At 56.5% G+C, this 22,201-nt stretch overlaps 1 protein-coding gene across 14 annotated transcripts in view; it reads right to left on the bottom strand.

Annotated features, from left to right (window-relative positions):
* Positions 1 to 4,510: 4,510 nt before the first annotated feature.
* TNS3 (tensin 3) overlaps positions 4,511 to 22,201 on the bottom strand; it is a 218,945-nt gene continuing 201,254 nt past the window's right edge. For 13 of the 14 annotated variants that reach the window (XM_058725604.1, XM_058725600.1, XM_058725599.1 and 10 more), the window contains 7 exons: positions 20,333 to 20,428; positions 19,378 to 19,455; positions 18,472 to 18,549; positions 10,205 to 10,373; positions 8,659 to 8,727; positions 8,530 to 8,556; positions 4,511 to 7,037 (listed from right to left, as the gene is read on the bottom strand). In XM_058725604.1, the coding sequence (XP_058581587.1) occupies positions 6,893 to 7,037; positions 8,530 to 8,556; positions 8,659 to 8,727; positions 10,205 to 10,373; positions 18,472 to 18,549; positions 19,378 to 19,455; positions 20,333 to 20,428 (662 nt within the window). In that variant the 3' untranslated portion in view covers positions 4,511 to 6,892. The remainder of the gene's footprint in view (positions 7,038 to 8,529; positions 8,557 to 8,658; positions 8,728 to 10,204; positions 10,374 to 18,471; positions 18,550 to 19,377; positions 19,456 to 20,332; positions 20,429 to 22,201) is intronic. The other variant, XM_058725601.1, reaches the window with a different exon arrangement.

Raw genomic sequence — 22,201 nt, 5'->3', positions numbered from 1 at the left:
CCCTGGGGAGGAAGCATGTTCTGGTTTTCTCCTGGGATTTCTCTGTGCCTCTCACCTGAGCACGAGGATTTCTTGTGTGGGTGCTCCGTCCTCCCCTCGGAGCTCATCCACCCCCACTCCTGGTAAGACGGAGACGCCCAGGCCAGACCAGCGCGCTCGCCTGGGAGGGGAAGCTTCTGGAACCAGCTGCTGGGGGTCTACCCCAGCCTCTCCTGTGCAAGCCAGCACACCAGCCCCCCACCTGAACTCGGAAAGGCTTGCCCGCCCCTGTCCTGTGTGTGTGTGGGGGGCGGGGGGGGGGTGTCACCGCGTTCGTCACTTTTCACGGGGCTCAGCTTTTCAGGGTTGGAAATGCTGATGGTCCACAAAGCCTGTGGATTCACCTAACGGGGGTGACAGACCATCGACGATTTGCAAGCACAACTGTGGCTGGAAATGACGCGCACGGGCTGTGCTAGCCCATCCGCGTGTGTTCGCGGAGTTCATTCTCAGGACGACCTTGCAGGGAAGCACTACAACCGTTCTCCTCGGACAAAGGAGCCGGCTCAGGTGGCCGGTCACAGCCGCAGAGGGAATGCGCGTCCGTTTCCGGCGCCACCTGCAGGCCCGCGGCTGACAGCGCAGCGCGGTTGGGACGGGCGGTCCCGCCCTGCTGCAGTAAGCCGCGCTGGCCACCAGGGGCAATGCCGCCCGCCATGCGTTCAGCAGCACCCCCCCCCCCCGCCCCCCCGGGGCTTGAGCGCAAATCCCGGGCATCTTCCGGTCCAAATGCAGGGCAAAGCGCAGCAGGAAGAGCCAGTTCACGGGAATCACTCACTGGGGGAGAGGGTGCAGGGACAGACGGGCCTCTCAGGGAGGACACAGGCTCTGGCCGCGCAGCTGGGGCACTGAGAGAAAGACACTAAACCAAAGGGCGACCACAAACTGCCGATTCTTTTTTTTTCCAGGCCTGTGTCCCGATCAAGCTACTGACCCTTTCTGCCGCCAATCGTCATTGTCTGTAAATGGGTGAGGGCCACCTGCAGCTGTGTGTGTCCAAGCAGGAGGGTCACCTCGCTCGTCCCCACCCTACCACGGGAACGACAGGGGCACGGGGACAGCTCCCGGGGCCGCCCACTGGGGCTGTCTGCAGGCAGTGCGACAGATGGTCACCCGGGCCATCTGTGTGGGGCCCTGTCCCCCCACTACAGTGTGCCTCAAGTGGGGACTGCCTGGACTCTGCAGCCCAGGAAGGGCGGACCCATAAACCAGCAGGTGCTGGCGCTGTGCTTGGTAAACAGGCACTCAACCAATGTCTGCTTTCTTGTCCCAATTACACCTGCTGTCCCGCCAGAATCCGGGTGACCGTACACGGTCTACGGAACCATGAGCTCTCCCCAACAGAATGCATGCCCTTCCCTGGATCCACCCTCCGCTTGTGGGTCAGATTACGGGCTGTCTTGGCCAACATCGGCAGTTGCTTCAAAACGTGTCTTTTGTTGCTGGTGCCGGGCCCACGTTTGTCCATTCGATCCTGTTGGCTGCTCGTGTTGCCTGGGGTCCTGCGTCCTTTGCGGAGCTCCCCCCTTTGCCGAGAAGGGGGCGTTGAGCCCCCAGCCACAAGTGTGGGTTTGCCTCTCCTTCTGGCTCCACCAGCCTTGGCTTCCGTCGCCGAGGCTCTGTCTGGTGGGTGGGTGTCGAGGGTCGTCGTGTCTTCCCCGGGGAATGAGCCTCCACGGCTGTATGACGGGCCTCCTTGCACCTTGCTGTGTCCTGTGCCCTGAAGTACGTGTTGTCAGACACTGGTACAGGGCCTTGGCGTTTTTTAATTTATTTTTGAGAGACAGAGGGAGAGCACGAGTGGGGGAGGGGCACAGAGAGAGAGAGAGAGAGAGAGGGATTAAAGCCCAAGCAGGCTCCGTGCTGTCAGTGTAGAGCCCAACACGGGGCTCGATCCCACGAACCGTGACATCATGACCAGTTCAGGGACTGTAGAATTCATAGCAGACAGTTGCACGGATTTTTTTTTGCTGTTGTTTGTCTAGTTTGGGGCTCACTCAGCTTCTTGAATCTACAGGCCGGGTCTTTGTGGATTTGGGGTCTTTGGTGGCTGCCTCAACTATTCCATAGCCCCTCCTCTCCTCTCCCCTCCTGGGACTCGAGGACACCGCGGTTGTGTCTTGCGTGACTGTCCCCGTCAGGTCCCGGAGGTGGCCCACTTCTTGTGGCAGGCTCTCTCGCTCGGTCCCGGAAGGCAGGGCCCCTCTCCTGTCCACTCCCTCCATGACCCCGTTTCAGTGAGTTTTGTACCTTTCCGTTCTGTAAGGAAACTTCCGTCTGCTTCGTTTCCATCGCCTGTTTCTTTGCTGTGCTTTTCTGTCTTTTTGCTTGCGCGAGGACGGCTTGCATGTGCTGGCTGAAGCCTCGTCAGCTGCTTTGTCCTCGGCCGGGAATTCTGGCCTCGGATTCATCCGGATGTTGGGGGCAGAGGACTGTCTTTTCTCCTGTCATGAGTTTCCTGGTTCCCGGTACACAGGTCATTTTGGGGTGGTTTTCTACCGTCGCCAGGATGCTTGGGCTCTTATGTTAGGAGACTCTGGCTCCTACTAACCTCTGATCGGTCAGCAGGCAGTGGCCCGGTGTACGTGTGGCCCCAGGTCCTGGCCCGCGGCAGGCTGTGCCCGCACGAATGGCTCGATCATCACTGTGTTACCGCAGCATTTTGGTCTGTGTGGTTTCCCTGGTGCTGAAGCTCCCATGGTCCCTGCGGCTGCTGCTGGTGGCACAGGTGTCTCAGTGGTAGAGACAGTGGAGCCGTGGCTCAGGGAGACTTCCATGGCTGAGCCTTTCTGTGGACCCCATGACAGTGGGAGACAGTGTGTTCCCCAGGAGGGGCACAGCCTTCTCCTGGTGGCCCCCCCACCACCCTGATGTCTCAGATCCATGGGGACAGAGAGGCCTCGGGCCAGGTCACCTGTCGTGGCATCGGGCACCCTCCCACAGGCAAAGGGCTTTGGGGTCCGATACCCCCCACTGCTGTCCTGGCCCAAGCACTGCAGACCGTGATTCCTCAGGGACACTAAGGCCATTTCTTGGATCCTTTTCTTGTTACCAGCCCAACAGCCTTGCACCCAAACGTGTCTGGATACAGCCAGTCCCGCGTCATGCAATGTCCCTCCCCAGCATGTGCCCACAGCCCCAAGTCCGCCTGGAAACTCCAACCGTGCGTCTGCTGTGTGAAATGTGACCTCTGAGGCCCTGAGGAAGCTCATCTCACGCTCTTGGTGACCACACATACCTCTTTCAGAAACAAGAACCATGAGGGAGGATGGGACAAGAAGTCCCCCATGGGCAGGACAAGGGGCCATCTCCCAGAGATCCAGGGGTCTCCCAATGGGCAGGACCTGGGCGCCCATCTTCAAGAGATCCAGGTTTCTGAGGGGGCAGGACCCCGATGCCCCCATCTTCAATAGACCCAGGGTCCCCCGTGGGCGGGACCCAGACGCCCATCTCCAACAGATCCAGGGCCCTGTGGGGGTGGGACCCAGACGCCCATCACAGTACCTCCATCAGCAGTAGCCCCTGGGTGACGAACACAGAGTTAATCTGCACGGCAGACTCCAGGCCAGGCAGTGCCTGGTGGTGGCTGGTCTCTGGAATCCTCTGGCAGACTCCAGGCCACCGTGACAAACCCAAACTGTGTTCCCAGAAACCCACCCTGCTGGGCCCTGCCCACCTTGACTCCTTGCTGTAACACTCGTGGTCAAGGGTCCAGCCCCTGCCCCCAAACCTCTTGTTGGACACGACTCTCCCTTACGCTCCTGGCTAGGACTGAGCAGTTGTGTTTACATGAATGGTCGCAGCCCTTGGCTTTATGATGACAGTGACCTCATCTGTGCCCGAGGCCTGCAGTGGGAAAGGCAGGCAGTGTGTGGTGCGGCCCAGTGACCATCCCCCTACCAGGGCCTGGACGACAGTTCTGGGATTTAGGGACGCAGAGAGTGAGGGGGCACGGGTCCTGTGTCCCCATCAGTTACATGGGGAGGGACGTCAACCAGGGAAGGCGGCCCAGACCCAAGACGGCAAAAAGCCAGCATAATGGGCCCCCACCTGGCGGTGGGGGGAGACCGAGGAGGGTGGTTCCGGGCACGACCAGCATCTGTTATTGAAGCAACAGGTGAACCCACCAGACTTCAGGTTCAGGCCTCAACTCTGTAGACGCGGGAAGAGTCCCCTCGGGGGCTGAACATCAAAACGGATCAGTATCTATGAGCAGCACCACATGTTATGATTCAGTTCTTAGTATCTTCGAATGTAAGTTTTCGAAGGTCTCTGGGCAGAAATCTTGAAATGCATTCCTAAAGGCAAAACATGTTAATTTATCATGGAATCCAAGGACCCACAAAAAAGTCAGCTTCAAACTCCCGATTCAACACATGCAGACACACACGTGCACACGCCCACGCACACACAGATGGACGCGCACACGCACACTTTCATCCACCGCAAGAAATGCCTGCCTCCCCGAGGCTTTGCCACGTTTATAATTTTATTATACTCTGAATAGAGATGATATTTGAGAAGCAGAGAAAATGACTATACAAAGGTTTATAGAACATTCATTTACATACTGGATATATTCTTTACAATGTAAGAAAAGTAAAAATACCCACTAATAAGTAAGGCAGATAAGGAGACGTGAGGTCTAGGACGCCAGGGATACACGTGGAGACCCTTAAATTCGGTTTAACTTAATGTGGTTATAGGTTAGCACTGGAGGAATACAGCATACGGTTAACAAGCAGGTTAATAGGACCCTGGCTATGACACTGTGGGGGGCAGGCCTCGTGACCTCCCCAGGACAGGACCCCTGTGCCTGCTGGCGCCCGGAGGCCAGATGTCAGGGACAGCGTCTTCCGCGGAGTGACCCCTGGCCTGCGTGGGGGGGCGGGACAGGGCTCCCCGAGGTCTGAGCCCCCAGTCTGTGGAGTCGTCTTGTTCTGTGAAACGGGTGTGTAACAGGGAGAAATGTGTCATACCAGCTCGCCAGAACCCGCGGAACTGGCTTCCCTTGGCTCTGGAGAGGGAGCGAACTTCCTGACGCCCTGACCCCTGCGAGAAGCCGCAGCTGGCCAGTCAGTTCAAAAAGCAAGCGGGTGTGGCTTCTGGAATGCTCCGGACAGGGACTGCACAGGAGGCCCCAATGCCTCGGTCATCCGACGGCCTGTGCTCCCGAATCCCATACCCACCCCTGCTCGGATTTCTAAACGAGCCCTCTCTTCCTTCATCGGGAGGACCCGGGACCCAGGCTGCCGTCTCTGGGTCAAACTGGGTAGAAGCCATCTCAGGCTCAGGTCCCTTTGGCCGAATTTCTGCCACGAAGGGAAAGCTGCGATGCCAGTGGCTTCTGCCGAGGACCGGGCTACCAAGGCTTCCGGGAGACACCCACAGAGTCTCTAATGGCCACCCCTACGCCTGTCGGCGGAGAAGGTCCGCGAAGACCAAGGCAAACATTTGGCACAGAAATGAGGCACTTGTGATCGGTGCAGCTACTGGACCAGCCGGGGACCGTGTCCGCCTTCTTAGCGCCCACAGGGACTCACACACTCGGGATGTGTGTGGCCCCACGTCGGTCTCTGACCCGCTTAAAGCAGAGACCTCACGAGACACACTCCCACCCCCTCCTGTGTGGCTGCCAGCGACTCTGGGAGGCCTAAGAGCTGGTCTGGACTTTGAAGAGCCGGGCAGGGCGGGCAGCTCCCGGGGCCGAGAGGCGCCTTACACTGAAGACCAGGCCTTCCTTCCAGCTCCCGCTCCGGGGGACGTGCAGGGCCCTCGGCACGAACGGCACAGCTGGCTTGGTCTCCAAGGTGGTGCAGAGCAACGGCCCTCAGCTCAAGAACAGCCTGGAAGGTCTGAGCCTCGTGCTGTTCCTCCTGTCTCTCCACTCAGGACGCTAGAAACACAGGATCCCACGGGGGCCGCAGAGGCGGGACGAGTGGCCGGCAGCTCACAGAGGGGCGAGTCTAAACCCAAATGTGACCCACCCTCCGGAACCTTCCTCCCCAGAAGGGACGTCACCCGCAGCCCGGAAATGCAACGTCGACCATCAGGCTGCAGGCGGTCGAGGCTGTCGGGGCTGCGGCCCCCGATCACCTGTGCACCCACACGGGCTCGGCCCCGCGGCCCACAGCGATGGGACCCGTCCCGTCCAGCAACAGGAAAGTGTCATCATAAATAATTTGGCATAAGCAGAATATAAATTACATGAAATGGCATTTCACGTCCCTCTTCTTTCTTCTCTCGCGGCCAGTGTGCCGCTCAGACTCGGCATGTGAGCAGGAGGCTGGGGCCACCACCGCCCGCCAGGCCGAGGCTCTCTGACATCATCGGGTGACCTCCCCGTCCTCACAGCCATCGCACTGTCCCCTCCCCAGAGTTCCGGAAGGGCCTGACCTGCACGAGCCTTCGTCAGACGTGCAAACCCTTCTCGGTTAGCCAGCGTCTCTGTCGTGGAGGAGAGAGGTCTCCCCCCGGGGGCACGGGACGGACCGGGGCCCTTCGAACCGGCGATGGCCCCGCTGCTCTTGCAGGGCCACTACCAAAGGGCCGGGCGCCCTCCTTCCCACAGACGCCGGCGTGCAAGGAACACGTTTCCTTACACGGCCCCTTCCAACGCGGTGGAGCCCAGGTGGGCGTTGCAGGTGCCCAGCTGCCTCCACCCGGGAAGCACCTGGCAGCAGGAATGTGTGGGAAGCAGTCTTCCAGGGGAGGCAGGAGAGGGCGGGCTGTGTCCTCAGATCTGTAAAGCCGGAGAGGGATCCCCTTCCCATCCTGGGGCTGCAGCGTCAGGCTCACCAGCCGCTACCCGGCAGACGCCCCGGCCCCCCTCCTGTCTCTGGCGGGAAGGGGCTCAGATCTTCTTAGGGGAGCCGATCATGACCTTTGACACAAAGTTGACGATGGCGCTGGCGGGCTGCTCCGGGTCATGCTCCGCAAATAAGTGGCACACGTTGTCTGTGGCGCTGCCCTGCTTCCGGGCCACAAAACCGAAAACTCTGCAAAAGGAAAGCCGAAGTCAGACTGCCAGCGTCCGTCTGCTTCCTCCCACACTGCAGCCACCGCGACCCGCCACTCATGCTGCCCCCTAGCCTGACACCTGCCCACACCTGCCCGACTACCTGTCCGTACCTGCCTGACACCTGTCCACACCTGCCTGACAACCTGTCCACACCTGCCCAAGAACCTGTCCATACCTGCCTGACACCTGTCCACACCTGCCCGACACCTGCCCACACCTGCCCGACTACCTGCCCACACCTGCCCGACACCTGTCCACACCTGCCCGACAACCTGCCCACACCTGTCTGATATCTGTCTATACCTGTCCAACACCCATCCACACCTGCCCACCTTGCAGGTCAAGCAGGTGTGTGGCTGGCCACTGCCCTGGTCCATTCCTGGCCAGAATCCTGCAGACTCTGGACAGGATGGGCTCCTGGGCCCCCGCCCAGCATGTGGACTGGGGTGTGTCCCAAGGGGGGGCTGGGGTCCTCGGGTACGGGGGCAAGCGGCTTGCTCTCTCCTCGATCAGGTTACATGGGGGCACAGACCTCACGGGGCACCAGGGCGGTGAGGGGAGCGCTCACACCTCCAGGGGTCAGAGCTCCCCTCTCCAGCCCCCTACACCCCAGTCAAGACAACACGCTACCAAGGAGACTTCTTAGAAGCACAGCACATCTAATTATTTTTCTTAGAAGAATGGAACTGTTGTTGTCTGGACAGGCTTCCGTGAGCCCTCAACTTCCCATAGTGACTTCCATTGTCTGGTTCCCTGGCAAAGCCCCTTCTCCATCTTCGAAAAATGAAGGATTTTTCTGTTCCTGTTTAGCGGTTTCCAAGCGGGCTTGGCTCAAGTAACCCTGATGGCGTCGCACATTCCACGCAGGCACGAGTGCCGTCAGCCCCACGTGCCAGAGCGGGGCAGCCCAGGCCCCACCTGGGGTCTCCATGCGCTTTATCAGACCCCGAGACAAACATCACTGCAAGATGGGGACACCAGAGCCAGACCCCTGTGATGTGACATTCCAGGCAATCAAATTTAGGTTACACCGAGGAAGCCGGCCTGGGGAGTGCACACAGCTCCGGAAAGTTCTGGGAGTGCCGTGCGGTTTCAGCCCACCATCTGCGTCTGGGAAACACTGACCACCGTGTGGTTCATGCTCACACATGGGCAGTCCTTCCTTCCGCCCTGACCTTGACGTGCCCACCGCGCACACCACTCTGAGCAGCCAAAAAGCCACGCAATCTGGTCCTCGCTACCTGACCACACGTACAGGTCGAATGGAAGTGCTGTGCCTGCAGAGAAGAGCCCGCAGAAACGCAGACCCTGGGCAGGCCCTTCCCACGGAAAGGGATACTTTCAGTTTTGTTTACGGCACAACCCAAACCCGCTGGTGAGATTCAGTCATTTCCTGACGGAAACCCCATTTGCAAACCCTTAAGAGAATGTACTTTGGAGAAAGAAGGTGCGGCATCCCGGGACCTTACCTCGAGCAGGGGCCGTCTGTGATCCACCTTGCAGATTAAAAGAGGAGGAAGAGTTACGTTAGTCTTTTTATTAACTTAACGGGCAAAGGATGCTTAACGCATCGCTTCATACACACAGGGATTTCTTACTTCCTGTCCTGTGGATCCAGCGCGCAGAAAATCACACTGCTCACGGGGTAGTGCCTCCGGAAGAAGAGCCTGTGGGGACAGGGCGGAGGGGGACAGGGTCCCACCACCGTGTATCAGGGCAACGGTGATGCGTGGGGCAGCCCCTCCCCCCCCAAAGGTGGTTTTATTACTGGTCAAAGAGCCCTGTGTACCACCATCAGAGGTGGACAGAGCGGGTGTGGGGGGAGCTGGTGCTCGGCAAGAGGGAAGCTCTCGGCAAGAGGGAAGCTCTCAGCAGGGCAACCCTGTGCAAGTGCCAGCCACGTGGAGGTCGGGACTGAGCCCGGGAGCCCTGGCACCCCGAGACAGGGGCCAGTGAGCCTGGCCTTCCTGTTCTCAGCCCGCGAACCACCCACCATCGCCAGCCGTATTTCTTCGCTGGGGACAGGGCGTCGTCAAGGACGGGAGCCCAACTCAGCTATGAGGATGCACCTGATGGCGCCAGGGGGAACTGTCACACTGGCTGCGGGGCGGGTGCCGAGGATAGGTCGGGCTGCGCCGGGGAGGGTGGGTGCCAGGGGACCCATCCTGTGCCCCGTGAAGCTCCTGCCGTTCTTCTGCTCTTACTGTTGAGGACCCGGCTCTCTTGCTAACCACACCAGTCTGTTTCCGTAACAGGTAAACGGGAAGTGCATCTGAAATGCCTTCGATCCTGAGGTCAAAGGCTCCGCGGGGGCAGGGGAGGACCAGGCACTGTCTGTGCACCTGACTCCTCGGGCTGGGCTCTACACTGTTCCCGCCGGAACTCCTACTGCGTAGAAACCACTCGGTGACAGCTCTGATGAAGGCCACCGAGATACTGTCTATCACCCGGATAATCAGACACCATCTAGACACATTAAGGTCATCACCTGTTATATAACGTCTGGATTATGATGAACGATTATTATTAGCGCATGTTACGCTGAAATAGTATCTAGCAAGGTCACCTGAGCTCCGTGTCACCTGAGACGGGACGACCACCCATCACATGTACGGACACTGAGCAGACCGGGGGGCTCTACCATGGTCCCCGGGTGTTTTTACAGAATCAACTTAAAAGATTTTTGTGTTTAAACATTACACAGGCAGGGCGTCTGGGTGGCTCAGTTGGTTAAGCATCTGACTCTTGATTTCAGCTCAGGTCATGATCTCACGGTTCGTGGGTTCAAACCCCACATCCAGCTCTGTGCTGACAGTGTGGAGCCCGCTTGGGATTCTCTCTCTCTCTCTGTCTGCCCCTCCCCTGCTCGCTTGTGCGGTCTCCCTCTCAAATAAACTTAAAAAAAATTTTTTTTAACTAAATAAAAATTATACACACGTGTGTGATACTCAAAGGTCCAAATCTCTCTCTCTTCTGACAATTTTACCACATCCTAAGAAGAAAACCTTCGGGCTGAATATCAGGGGGTTGCGCATGGCTCCTGGGAGGTGCGAAAGGACAGGGGAGTGCGGGTGATGGACGTGTCCCCAGGGGCCGCGCAGGCTGGTGGGGGGGTCTGGCCCCGGGGGTGCCCTGGGGACTTACTTCCTCTGGTTGTCGGTCAGAGTGATGCCCTGGGCGGACACCTTGAAGTGCACGACAGTGCACAAGGGAGGCGGCTCCTGGACCAGCGTGAGGCTCAGGGCCTTCTGGACGGCCTGGTGGCCGGTGAGGGACTCCGTCTCCACCGAGTTCAGGTACCAGACGTTGCAGGCTGCGAGACGCAACGGGGAGACGCCGTGTTAGTGTGACCCCTGCCAGGTGCCCCGGCACAGAGCCCTTGGCCCCTGATCCCAAAGGCGTGGGGAGCGAGGGACCGGGGACACACCTGCCCTGAGGCCCCAACCCGGGAGTCTCCTGGCATCCCTGGTGGGGCTGGGGTCCCCTCCCCAGCCTTAGTGTGGGCGTGAGTCCGCAGATAAGCAAATGTGCCAGAGGGAGGCATTTGTGTGATCCGCGTGGGTCAGGCCGGTCAGCCTGTCCTGCCCGTGCCACGTGCTGCCACGGGCTGGGGGCTTCTCTGCAGCAGCTTCTCTCAGGGGAAGCAAACTGCTGAGTGCAAGTGGAGCTTAGTAAACAGCCCGATGGCGCTGAGCCCGGATCCCTGCAGCTCATGCAGAAGCGGACGTCGGGCTTTGGGGGTGCGTGGGAGGTCTGCGTCACTCTGCCTGCCACCTGCTCCCTGCAGGAGCCACGGCCTTGCCTGGCCGACCACCACCACCGTGTCCCCCGGAGCACAGCTGCCCACGCCCCCGCCGGCCGGACGCCAGGGTCCGTGTGAGTGCCCACAGCCGGCGAGCTGCTAGCCATCCGCTGCCTTCCAGGCAAATGCTGCGAGCCACAGCTAATTCACAGCTAACTTTTAAAGTTTGGGAAGCTCTGGGCCTCGAAGCCTCAGTGCCTCGGTGAGACCTGGGTTTGTGCCAACAGGTTCACGTGCCCTCGATCCCGGGGTGCCAGGCGCTACAAGCCTGCTGGCCAGGCTCTTTACCGACGTAGCAGGGAAAAGCCAGCCGAATCCAATTGTCAGAGTCTCTGGAACAGGCCCAACTGGAAAGGCTAAGAATGAAGGAAGCGGGTTCCAGAAAACCTCCCGGGCGGCGTCTTCTGCCGGAGCGTCCCCCACAAGGAGCCTCCGACAGGCTCAGCGGGGAGTTTCCCCCGAGACACTAACTTTTCTCTGCAAAGTTCCCCGAAGCATCCGCTCACTCCCGCCCTCGCCAAGGGGAGCTGGAGACTTCACCCCTGTCGTGAGCCATGCCCTGTGCCATCAGCATCGTTCAGAGAGAAGTTTCCACCCCGAACACCAGTGTTTCCGTTTCCCCGAGCTCCGCTGATGTTGCTCAGTCCTGAGGACACTCAGTGCGTGTCTGGTCGAGACAGACGCTTTACAGACACCATCTCACCCAGTCTGCACCCTGTCCCGGGTGGAGGGGCGTATGAGTGAGGACACTGCGGCCTGGAGGTGCCGGGAAGGTGCCAGAAACCTCAAAGCCCCTGGGTGTCCAAGCCCCCGTGCCACCCAAGCTTCGTGCTGGCCGCTGCAGCGCCTACCGAGAACCTACTGGGTACCAGGCAGGTTCCCTGAGAAATGTCGGCCAACGTTCTGGAGGGTGAGCTGTGGACTTTACCGTGTGCGACTGTCCCCGGCCACAGATATGCCTGCAGACGACGCCCCGTGCTCATCCCGACCGCAGACGCCTCTTTAGACGCCCGCACCTGCACCTGCACGTTCCCACCAGGAGGGGGTGATCAGGGGCAGGCGGAAACGGGAGACGCACCTCGTTGCTCCCTGCTGGCGGCCACCGTCTCCACCATCCCCAGGGGACCTACAGCTGCCATCTGACCTTGAGAGCTTTACAGGTGCCATCTTGGGGTAGAGTGTGGGTCAACACAAAGTCCTCACAACTGCAGCCGCCCAGCGCTCGGCCCCTGCCACGCTCTGACCAGACGGACTTTTACGAAACGCGGGCGTGAACCAGGACTGCGCTGGCGGACGATAACCGGGCAGCATTTATCAGGAGGCTCGGAGAACAGGGCTGCACTCGCTGACCCAGAGGTCCCGCTTCTGAGAAGGCTTAGAAAGGAGGGCGACCAACCCAACCTTCTCACAACCAATGTGACAGGTGAGTGTGGGGGCCGCGGCTGACGCTGCGCTGTGGTTCGCAGGGAAGCCAGAAAGGGAGGAATTCTCGGCACAAGGAGAAGACATTTTCTTTTCCTCCTTGTGCTGTATCGAGACGAGAAGACGGATGCGAGCGGAGCCCTGGCGCGTAGCCACCTCCTGAGTTAGGTGCTCGAACCCTCACGCCTCACGCCCTCGGCTCGCGCAGTGATAGTACACCAGCTCTTTCTGGAAGCCGCACACACGGTAGAGGTTAATGGGGAAAGCGGACTAGAAACCACATCCGTGCTACGGTCAGGTGTATAAAATAACACGCATGAGTGTGAAAGCGGGAGCTGGATGGGTGCCTGGAAAATTTACCATACTGTGACTTTCGGGGGGTGGACATTCTGCCTTTGATTTCAATCCTGTCACTGTGATGCGGTTCCAAAAAAAAAGAAAAAAGAAAATTCTGATCTAACTACAGTGAAATCCCACACAGCTGGCATGGCCTGGCTCTGAGCCACAACAGGCTGCCACCAATCTCACCCCCACTCCCTTTCGGCACCACAAATGGCCTTTTGATGAGGAGTCGGGGTTTGGGGAATCTGAGTCCCGAGGGCAGAGCCACGTGGTCCTTCCTCAAAGCAGAAAAGGGAGGCTGCCCCTCCCGGGGACTGCTCTGCTGAGCCCGAGGGTCCCGGAGCCCCTGCCTTCCAGGAGACCAGGGGGTTTGTCCTGGGGGGACCCTGTCCCTGACCAGTGCTCCAAGTGGGGGCGACCACGTACAGTGGGACCACACCCATCAGACCCCTAGGGATCAAAGCCTCAGGGACACACGGGTTCACCCAGCCCGTTTCTGGGAATGTGGGTCCTAAGACAGCGATGCAAGATTCAGAAAAACAGACGTGATGCAGACAGCGCTGCCTGTACTGAGCAGCCAGAGAGAAGTCAAGCAAAGAAACAGCCAGACGCGCGACCGTGAGGAGCCGAACCACGAGATGGACCATTTCGCAGCCACTAAAAACGAGACCCACATCGTGTGCAAAAAACGGCGACCTTCTTATGTGACGTGAAGAAAGGAAAAACATCCAGGGCATGTGGGAAACTCACTTCCTCCCTCTGCAGTGTCTTCCCTTCCTTTAACTTACAGATCAGACTTCTTTTACAAAGAAAAGAAATGTCGTGACATGGCTAGTTTAAGAACACAACCTGACGTTTCTGGGAAACGTGCCAAAGGCCTGGTAACGCCTTCTCTGGATGGAACACGCAGCCGCGGCTTTCCCAGCACCAGGGAAGAGTGCGGCCCAAACCCCAACAGTCACCGAGGCCAGAACAACCCACAGGGCCTGGGCCCAAAGGAGGAGAAGACGTGTGCGTCCTTGCTGGAGCCGCCCACTCCTGCTAACACTCCCTAGTGCGGCTTCCTCAGCTTGACAGGGAGGAGACTCGGAAAATTTAAGAAAAATCAGGGGCGCCCGGGGGGTCAGTCAATTAAGAGTCCGACTTCGGCTCGGGTCATGATCTCACGATTCGTGAGTTCAAGCCCTGCCTCAGGCTCTGTGCCGACAGCTTGGAGCCTGGGGCCTGTTTCAGATTCTGTGTCTCCCTCTCTCTCTGCCCCTCCCCTACTTGCTCTCCTTACTCTCAAAAATAAAATAAACTTTTAAAAAACAAAATTTAAGAAAAAACACTAAATCCATTTCCTTGAAGTGATCGCCAGTGGGACAGTCTGACCGCCTTCTGGCCACGGTCGTCCCACACTGTGGGGCCTTGGGGAGCTCCTTGCTGGCTCTGTCCTCGCTCTGGCCACGGATCTGTGTCCTGATGCCACTCCCAGCCTCGTCGCCCAGGAAGTGAGCTGAGTGGAAACTGAACCGCCTCCATGTGTCTTAGAAACGTGAGATTTTAAAAGGACATTGTGTAAACGCTCAGCTCAGATGCTCACAGAAGACTCCAGGGTCCTGCCTCAAGTCCTGGGAACTGCCACCCTTCACAAAGGCAAACCAATGATAACTGCCGCATGTTACTGAACGAGATTATAAAGTGAACCTAAAAATGATACCCTGCAATAGAAGAAAAGGCTTTTGTTTTCTAAATATACATACATATATATATGTATATATATATACATACACACACACACACACACAATGTATATATATACATATATGTATGTATGTATATGTGCATGTATATATATACATATATACATACACACATATATATATATTTATTTTGAGAGAGAAAGACAGTGCGAGGGAGATGGGCAGAGAGAGAAGGAGAGAAGAGAATCCCGAGCAGGGCTCAAACTCGTGAAGTGGTGAGATCGTGACCTGAGCCCAAACCAAGAGTCAAGAGGCTCAACCGACAGAGCCACGCAGGTGCCCCGAACAAAAAGCTTTAACATCTAAAAATAAGGGCGATTATGGTTCCCAATTACGAGTAACTAATTCATTGATCCATTTATTAATTGCACATTTGTTGTGAAAATGTTTGATAACCATGATGCTTAAGGAGAAACTTGCCAGGCAGCTTGCCGGGAGATGATATTTTAAAGCCAAGTGCACAGTCCAGAGGTGTGCGGGCTGGGGTGTAAACCTGAGCTGAGCACAAGTGGAGATGTCACAGCAGGGGGGAAAGGCCATTTCTCCTGGGCCAGGAAGAGCATTTTTCCATGAAAGCACAGTGGCAGGCAAACAACAACCTTGTGGGTGACCACATTATAGTTCCCAAGGCAGTTTTCAATGTCAGATTCACTTGGTCTCTGCAGCCATGCTGTGGCAAGAGATCATTATCATTATACTAAGATCTGTGTGGCTGAGTGCATCGCCGGAGGTCAAAACCCTGAGTGGCAGAGCCTGGACTTGAACCCAGGACTCACACAGCCACATTCCACATTTTTGGGGTTTCATGTTCTAACGTACTCGCTGTTTGGGGCAAACTCTGTCACCTTTGTTCTGGCCACATAAAACTTACCCCTCAAGGATAAGTCTGAAAAGAGTTCAACACAAAATCATTCGTTGTGAAACCAGAGAGATGAACTTTAGCTGAGCAAGAGGCAGAGAGACAGGGAGTTATCGCAGAGAAGAACAATGCACGTTGTACAGAGGAAGAAAATAGCTATATGTTTCACTGACCTCCATCACAGAGCCACAGTTGTAAGCTATTCTACAGATAAGAGATGCAGAAAGGAGGTATTTCGAACCCAGGCCTCCACCAGACTCCGAAATTCCCTCCCCAACATTTCTGAAAGCAAACGCCCACCATGTATGAAAGGCCTCCTGTGGGGAACTGGGTTCCCTCACAGCTGCAGACCTGCAGGAGTCCTGTGGCCTCAGCCTTGTCCACACTGGGGCCACTGGGGCTGCATCTAATGCTGTAACAGTGACCAGGGCGACAGAGCGTGGCAGGAAACAAGATTACTATACAAGTCAATCCCTTGCCATCCACCAGCAGAGGACAATCACAATTTGGAACTAAAAGAACAAAACAATTTAGGTTAGCAGCTCCAAAAGCAGAATACCTAGGTATAAATCCAATAAAATTATATATAAGATCTATTTACGAGAAAAACTACAAAACTTAGAAAAAATAAACAATAACTGAATAAATGGAGAGATTCCACTTTATGAATAGGAGGGCTCAATTTTGTCAAGATGTCAGTTCTTCCTAACTTGATCTCTAGATTCAATACATTTCCAATAAAGATCCCAGCAAGTTATTTTGTGGATATTGACAAACCAGTTCTGGAGTTTCTATGGAAGCAAAACACCAAGAAGAGCCAAAATAAGATCAAAGGAGAAGCACCGAGTTGGAAGACTGACAGTACCGGACTTCAAGATCTGTTAGAAAGCTGGAAGTCAAGACTGTATCACTGGTAAAAGAACAGACAGAGAGATCAATAGAACACAACAGACAGCAGAGAAATAGACCCCCAACAATACAGTCAACTGATCTTTGACAAAAGAGCAAAGACAATGCCATGGAGCAAAGATGGTCTCTTCAACAGACGGTGCGGGAAGGAAGTCCACGTGCAAAACAGGGACTCTAGACAGAGACACCGCCCCCCAACACTCAGAGTGGACCACAGACCCAAATGTGACATGTAAAACTAGAACTCTTCTGGAAGATCCCACAGGACAAAATCAGGATCATCTTGGGTTTGGTGATAATTTTTTTAGATACAACACAAAAGGCACAACCCACGAAATAAAGAAATGGTGAACTGGATTTCGTTAAAATTAAAAACTTCTGCTCTGCAAGAGACAGCATCAAGAGCATGAGAAGGTGAGCCACAGATGGGAGAAAATATTTGCAAAAGACATGTCCGATAAAGGACTGATCTCCAAAATATACAAAGAACTCTTACCAGTCAACAATAAGAAAACAACCAACCCAGGGTGCCTGGGTGGCTCAGTCGGTTAAGCACATGACTTCGACTCAGGTCATGGATCTCCTGGTACGTGGGTTTGAGCCCCACGTTGGGCTATGTACTGACGGTTCAGAGCCTGGAGCTGCTTCGGATTCTGTATCTCCCTCTCTCTCTCTGTCTCTCCCCCGATCGTGCTCTGTATTCTCTCTCTCTCTCAAAAATAAAAATAAACATTAAAAACAAACAACCAACCCAACTAAAAAATGGACGAAACACCTTAACAGATCTCTCACCCAAGAAAGTATACAGATAGCAAAGATGAAGAGATGACCCTCGTCATGGGCCATCAGGGAAATGCAGGTGAAAACATGGCACCCCACTACACACCTATTAGAACGGCCAAACTCCAGAACCCTGATGACACCCAGCGCTGGCGAGGATGCTGAGCGGCGGGAACGCTCACTCGTGGCTGGCGGGAACGCAAAATGGCGCGGCCGCTCTGCAAGACACTGCTGGAAACATGCTCCCACCACCCGATCCAGCAGCCGTGCTCCTTGGCATTTACCCAGAGGAGGGGACATCAGAAACCTGCACACGATGTTTACGGCAGCTTTACTCAGTTGCCAAAAGCTGGAAGCAACCGGGATGTCCCTCAGCAGGTGAACGGATACATAAGCTGCGGTCCATCCAGATGATGGAGTATTACTTGGCACCAGAAAAAAAACAAAAATGAGCCACCGAGCCATGAAAAGACACGAAGGACACTTACACCACATCACTAAGTGACAAAAGCCAATGTGAGAAGGCCACCAACCGTACGATCCAGCTATGAGACGTTCTAGAAAAGGCACAACTTCAGAGACAGTAAAAGGACCAGTGTTACCAGGGTTTGGAGGGCAGGGATGAGGACGGAGCACGGAGGAGTTTAAGGACAACAAAGCTACCTTGGGTGACCCTCTAATGGTGGATACGCATCATTGTAACATTTGTGCAAACCCACCGAGTGACCACCACCAAGAGTGAGCCCCAGTGTAGACTGCGGACTCTGGGTGATAATGATGTGGAAACACTGTAACGGGGGGCGCTGTGCATGCAGGGGCAGGGGGGTGCGTGGGGAATCTCTGCACCTTCAATTTTGACGTGAACCTTAAAGCGCTCTAAGGAATAGTCTATTAATTAAAAAAAAAAGTGTAGGGGCGCCTGGGTGGCTCAGTCGGTTAAGCCTCTGACTTCAGCTCAGGTCATGATCTCACGGTCCATGAGTTTGAGCCCCGCGTCGGGCTCTGGGCTGATGGCTCGGAGCCTGGAGCCTGCTTCCGATTCTGTGTCTCCCTCTCTCTCTGCCCCTCCCCCGTTCATGCTCTGTCTCTCTCTGTCTCAAAAATAAATAAACGTTAAAAAAAAAAAATTAAAAAAAAAAGTGCCCAGGCGAGCCCCGTTGGGGGTGGGGGGGTGGGGACTGTGCCCCCTGGCCTCGGGGCAGCGCGGGGGAAACAGTCAGCCTGTTTAGTGAAGCCCTCTGAACGCTCTTATATTTACAGCTGGAGGTGCGGCCCCCGCATCCCATCTTCCCAGATGAAACGCAGCTCTGGACTTTCTCCCACTGTCTGGTCTTGTTTGTGGTGAGGTATCTGTAGCCTGGGGAGTCCTGGTTCTGTCCCCCCACACTCGGTGCCCACCCTGTCCTGGGGTGGCTTCCAGAAAAGGAAGCTCCTTCTGGCACACAGCTGGGAAAGGAAACCCGCAGACCCGAGGTGACAAAGGAGGCCGTGTCACTGAGCCCCCTTCTGCCCCTAGGAACCAGGACGCGGGAGCGTGAAGCCAGCTACTGACCTGCCCCTTGCTTGAGGAGCTCGGCAGCTGAGTTGGCCGCCGTCTGGGGAGAACTATCGGCTATTTCCTCCAGCGGATCTGCGAGAAGGAACAAGAAAGAAAACGCAGAAATGAGTCCTGCTCATCGGAAAACAATCTTCACGACACCATTACACTCGTGACCGGGTTCCCAGGCGGTGACCAGCACCGGTCTGCGGAGCTGAGATGGTCTCCTGGGGACCACGGCCCCACCCGCAGAAACCAGCACCAGGTTCTGGGCAGGGGGTGCGGCGACACGTGCCGGCAAGACGTCTTCCTCACCTCTGCATTGCTGTGTACCAACAGTTTCAAAAGGTACATCGCACTCACCTGTATTTTAAAGTCACCACTATGGGATACAGTAATGTTCTGTGAAATTAATACTGCCTACCGAGGGAGCTGGGAAATATGGCCAATCCCACCGTTATGAGGCAAGGGCTTTAGTTCCCTAACTACAGAGACGGTCAGACCGTCACAAAGGCGAAGAGAATACTTTGTCACCTAAGCTCAAAAATACCAACGCCCTGCTGAACTCATAGAATCGCAAAAATAAGCACGAACGGCCTTGAAGGTCTCTCGCTGCGGGCATTTTCTATCCGGGGGAACGGTTCACAAAGTGCGTCAGGTGACGGTGTTGCTGAGGGTGGCCTCGGGTCTGCAGGCTGGGGTGCATCACCGGATGCTCAGCCTTTGGGGTTTACCCACAGAGCAACACTCTGGTCTGGTTTCCCTCAACGGATCGTCACGGACCCGGCAGTGCTGTGCCCGACACGTACACACCCACACACCTGCGCGCGCGCACACACACGCAAGCACGTGCACACACATACGTGGGCACACACGCGTGCGCGCACACACCAGGCCAGCACCAGGGACCCACGGGCGTACCTCTGTCTGGAATGAGCAGCTTGCAGGGCAAAGCCAAGGGTGTGATGGAATGCTGACACACCAAAGCCGTCAGGCTCCCTGCAAACAGACGAGCAGACAAGAGTTAACACGGCCCTAAATACCGCATCGCTCGGCCGATTTACCTGCAGGAAGGAGGCTGCCGCCGAGGGTGAGCCTTTATATTTTTAGCAACTAACACGCCCATGAATGTGGGACTTTGCACAGAACTTCAATAAAGTGACAAGAGCAGGTGAACAGCTAAGAAGTGGGGGTGCCTGGGGGCTCAGGCAGGTAACCGTCCGACTTCGGCTCAGGTCATGATCTGGAGGTCTGTGAGTTCGAGACCCTCATCAGGCTCTGTGCTGACAGCTCAGAGCCTGGAGCCCGTTTCAGTTCTGTGTCTCCCTCTCTCTCTGCCCCTCCCCCTTTCATGCTCTGTCTCTCTCTCTCTCAAAAATAAAATAAAAACATTAAAAAAAAACAGCTAAGAGGTAAGAAACTGCAAGTGACTCTCAGCCCAGACACACAGTCACCAATTTATAAAGAGTAAGTCGGCCGCCTGCCAAGCCTGAGGCCACCTCCGTGGACCCTGCAAGGTGCTTCTGAAGGTTAAGACAATGCCGTGCTTAAGTCTGCACGTGAGTCTGGGCGTCTTCCCAGCAAGCCTGCGACGTCGGGGAGTTCTGGTCTTGCAGGGCCGCACTCTGGCTCTGACCCAGTCCACACTCATAGCCCTGAGTGCCCACCAGAGCGTGGACATCTGTATTTCAGTCTTGAACCTGCTTCCCATCCGTTTGGTTTCGAGAAAGCTTTCAGAGCATTTCCATACCCAGTTTATTCCAGAGACGCTAAGGGAGCAAGGCACCCTCGGCGTGACAGCCCTGCCTCTCAGGGGCGGCAGGGGGATGCACACTGCGTGGGCCAGAACGGGGACTGTGCCCCCTCGGCTACTTACCGAAATAGGGCTCGTTGGGGCAGCCTTTCAACCGCACTCCCTTCGGAGTACACTCGATCAGAAAGTGCCGCACAAGCTCATTGGCCAGATCTCCCGCTGTGGGAAGAGATTTAAAAGGAAAAAGAGAGAATTTAAAAACGGGAGCCCGGGAGGATGGGAGAGGGGGACAGAACACGGGCTAAAGGGAGGGGCCGTGGGTGGGGCTGTCCTGGGAAGGAGCGCGGAGCCCCCACGGGGACATGCCTGGAGGTGCAGGGGTCCTGGGGACAGACCTGCAGACGCTCTGCAAGAACCCCCAGTGCGGGGAACGAGTCAGCAGCTGCAAGCAGGAACACGGGCGTCTGGCACCTTCCCGTCTTACGTACGCGGGGGGATCAGAGGGCTCGGGACACAAGGGGGATACTCAGGAGTGAGCCACTGAGAAGAGTTGGAGGAGCCAGTCTCGGTGCGACTGACCCAGGAGCCGCGTAACAGGCCCCCAGGAAGGAAGCCTCCCCCCCCCCCCCCCCCCCCCGTCACTGTGACTGCACAGAACACCGGTGTCCCCGCTGGTCACGCATCCTACGAGGAGGCGCCTGGCGAAAACGCAGCCAAGGGCACACCGTCTGAGGGCAGAATACGAATAACACAGTAAACACAGGGAAAGAGGCGACAGTTCTGTGCCCCCCCGTGCCCGCCACGGACCACGTCTGCAGTCACTTCTGTTTCTGAGCAAGAGGCAGCCGGACAGCAGGACCCGCTGCTGGGGGGTCTGGTCCCTCGCCTTGCCCATGGGCGGCTCGCACCCGTGGTCCACAGACAACGGCGGTGACACAGGGACAGTGGGGCTGGCAGGAAGGGAAAGGGCCAGACTCCTCGAAAGGCAGCATGGCGCCTCATCTCTGAGGAAAATGATCCGCGTCTTCAGCACTGAAGGGGACACACGGCCCTGGTGACGAGTGCCTCGGAGGGACAGCCGGCTGCCCAGAGAACAGATCTGTCCTCAGGATGACTGTCGCTGCGTGGTCTCCGGGTACCATGGGCGGGATGCTGGCATGCTGAGCTCTCTCCTCCCAAACTTATCTGTGGACTAGGGCTGGGCGAGGACAGGCAGCCTGCGGGTGCCGGTGACATTGTGCTTCATGCACCTGCTGTTCTGTGTCCTGTTTCGTCACCTTCACCTCAGGGCTGAGTCAAAGTCGGCCTGCGTGGTGGACGCACACCTGGAGGGGAGAACGCACTCACGGCATCCTCTGTGCTTCCAAAGTGACAGTGTGACACTACATGCAGGAAAGATGTTGGCTGAAAGTTTCCATGGAGACCGTCTCGGCTCTCCACCGGGACCCCATCTCCGCAGACACAAGATGCTCCGGTCCCCAGACTCTTGTCTGCTATGATCCTCACCCAGGACTGGTGGGGACACACGGGGCTTCTGGAGCTGCTCTCAAGGCTGAGCTCTTCCTTTTTTTTGTTTTCAATTTTTTTTTTTCTTTTTGAGAAAGAGACACAGAGTGTGAGCAGGGGAGGGGCAGAGAGAGACAGGGAGAGGGAGACACAGAATCCAAAGCAGGCTCCAGGCTCTGAGCTGTCAGCACAGAGCCCAATGTGGGGCTCGAACCCATGAACCGTGAGATCATGACCTGAGCCAAAGTTGGATGCTTAACCGACAGCCCCCCAGGTGCCCCTCAAGGCTGAGCTATTATACTTGATCTGCACGAAGCCTCCTCCCCCCTTGCTTCCAGATGCCACTATCCAGACTTGGGGTCTGTGCTGAGTCATGTGCACCCCCACCCACAGCCACCTGTGCCCAAAGGGACACCTGGGTTTCCCTCAAGCCCCTCGGTCGCACCTGAGGCTGGACGCCTTGACTGCCAAACCTCACGTCCCTCC

The sequence above is a fragment of the Neofelis nebulosa genome, chromosome 4 (genome assembly GCF_028018385.1).
Source record: "Neofelis nebulosa isolate mNeoNeb1 chromosome 4, mNeoNeb1.pri, whole genome shotgun sequence".
NCBI lineage: Eukaryota > Metazoa > Chordata > Mammalia > Carnivora > Felidae > Neofelis > Neofelis nebulosa.
Note: the sequence above shows the minus strand (reverse complement) of the source record. Positions and strands in the feature narration are given on the sequence as shown.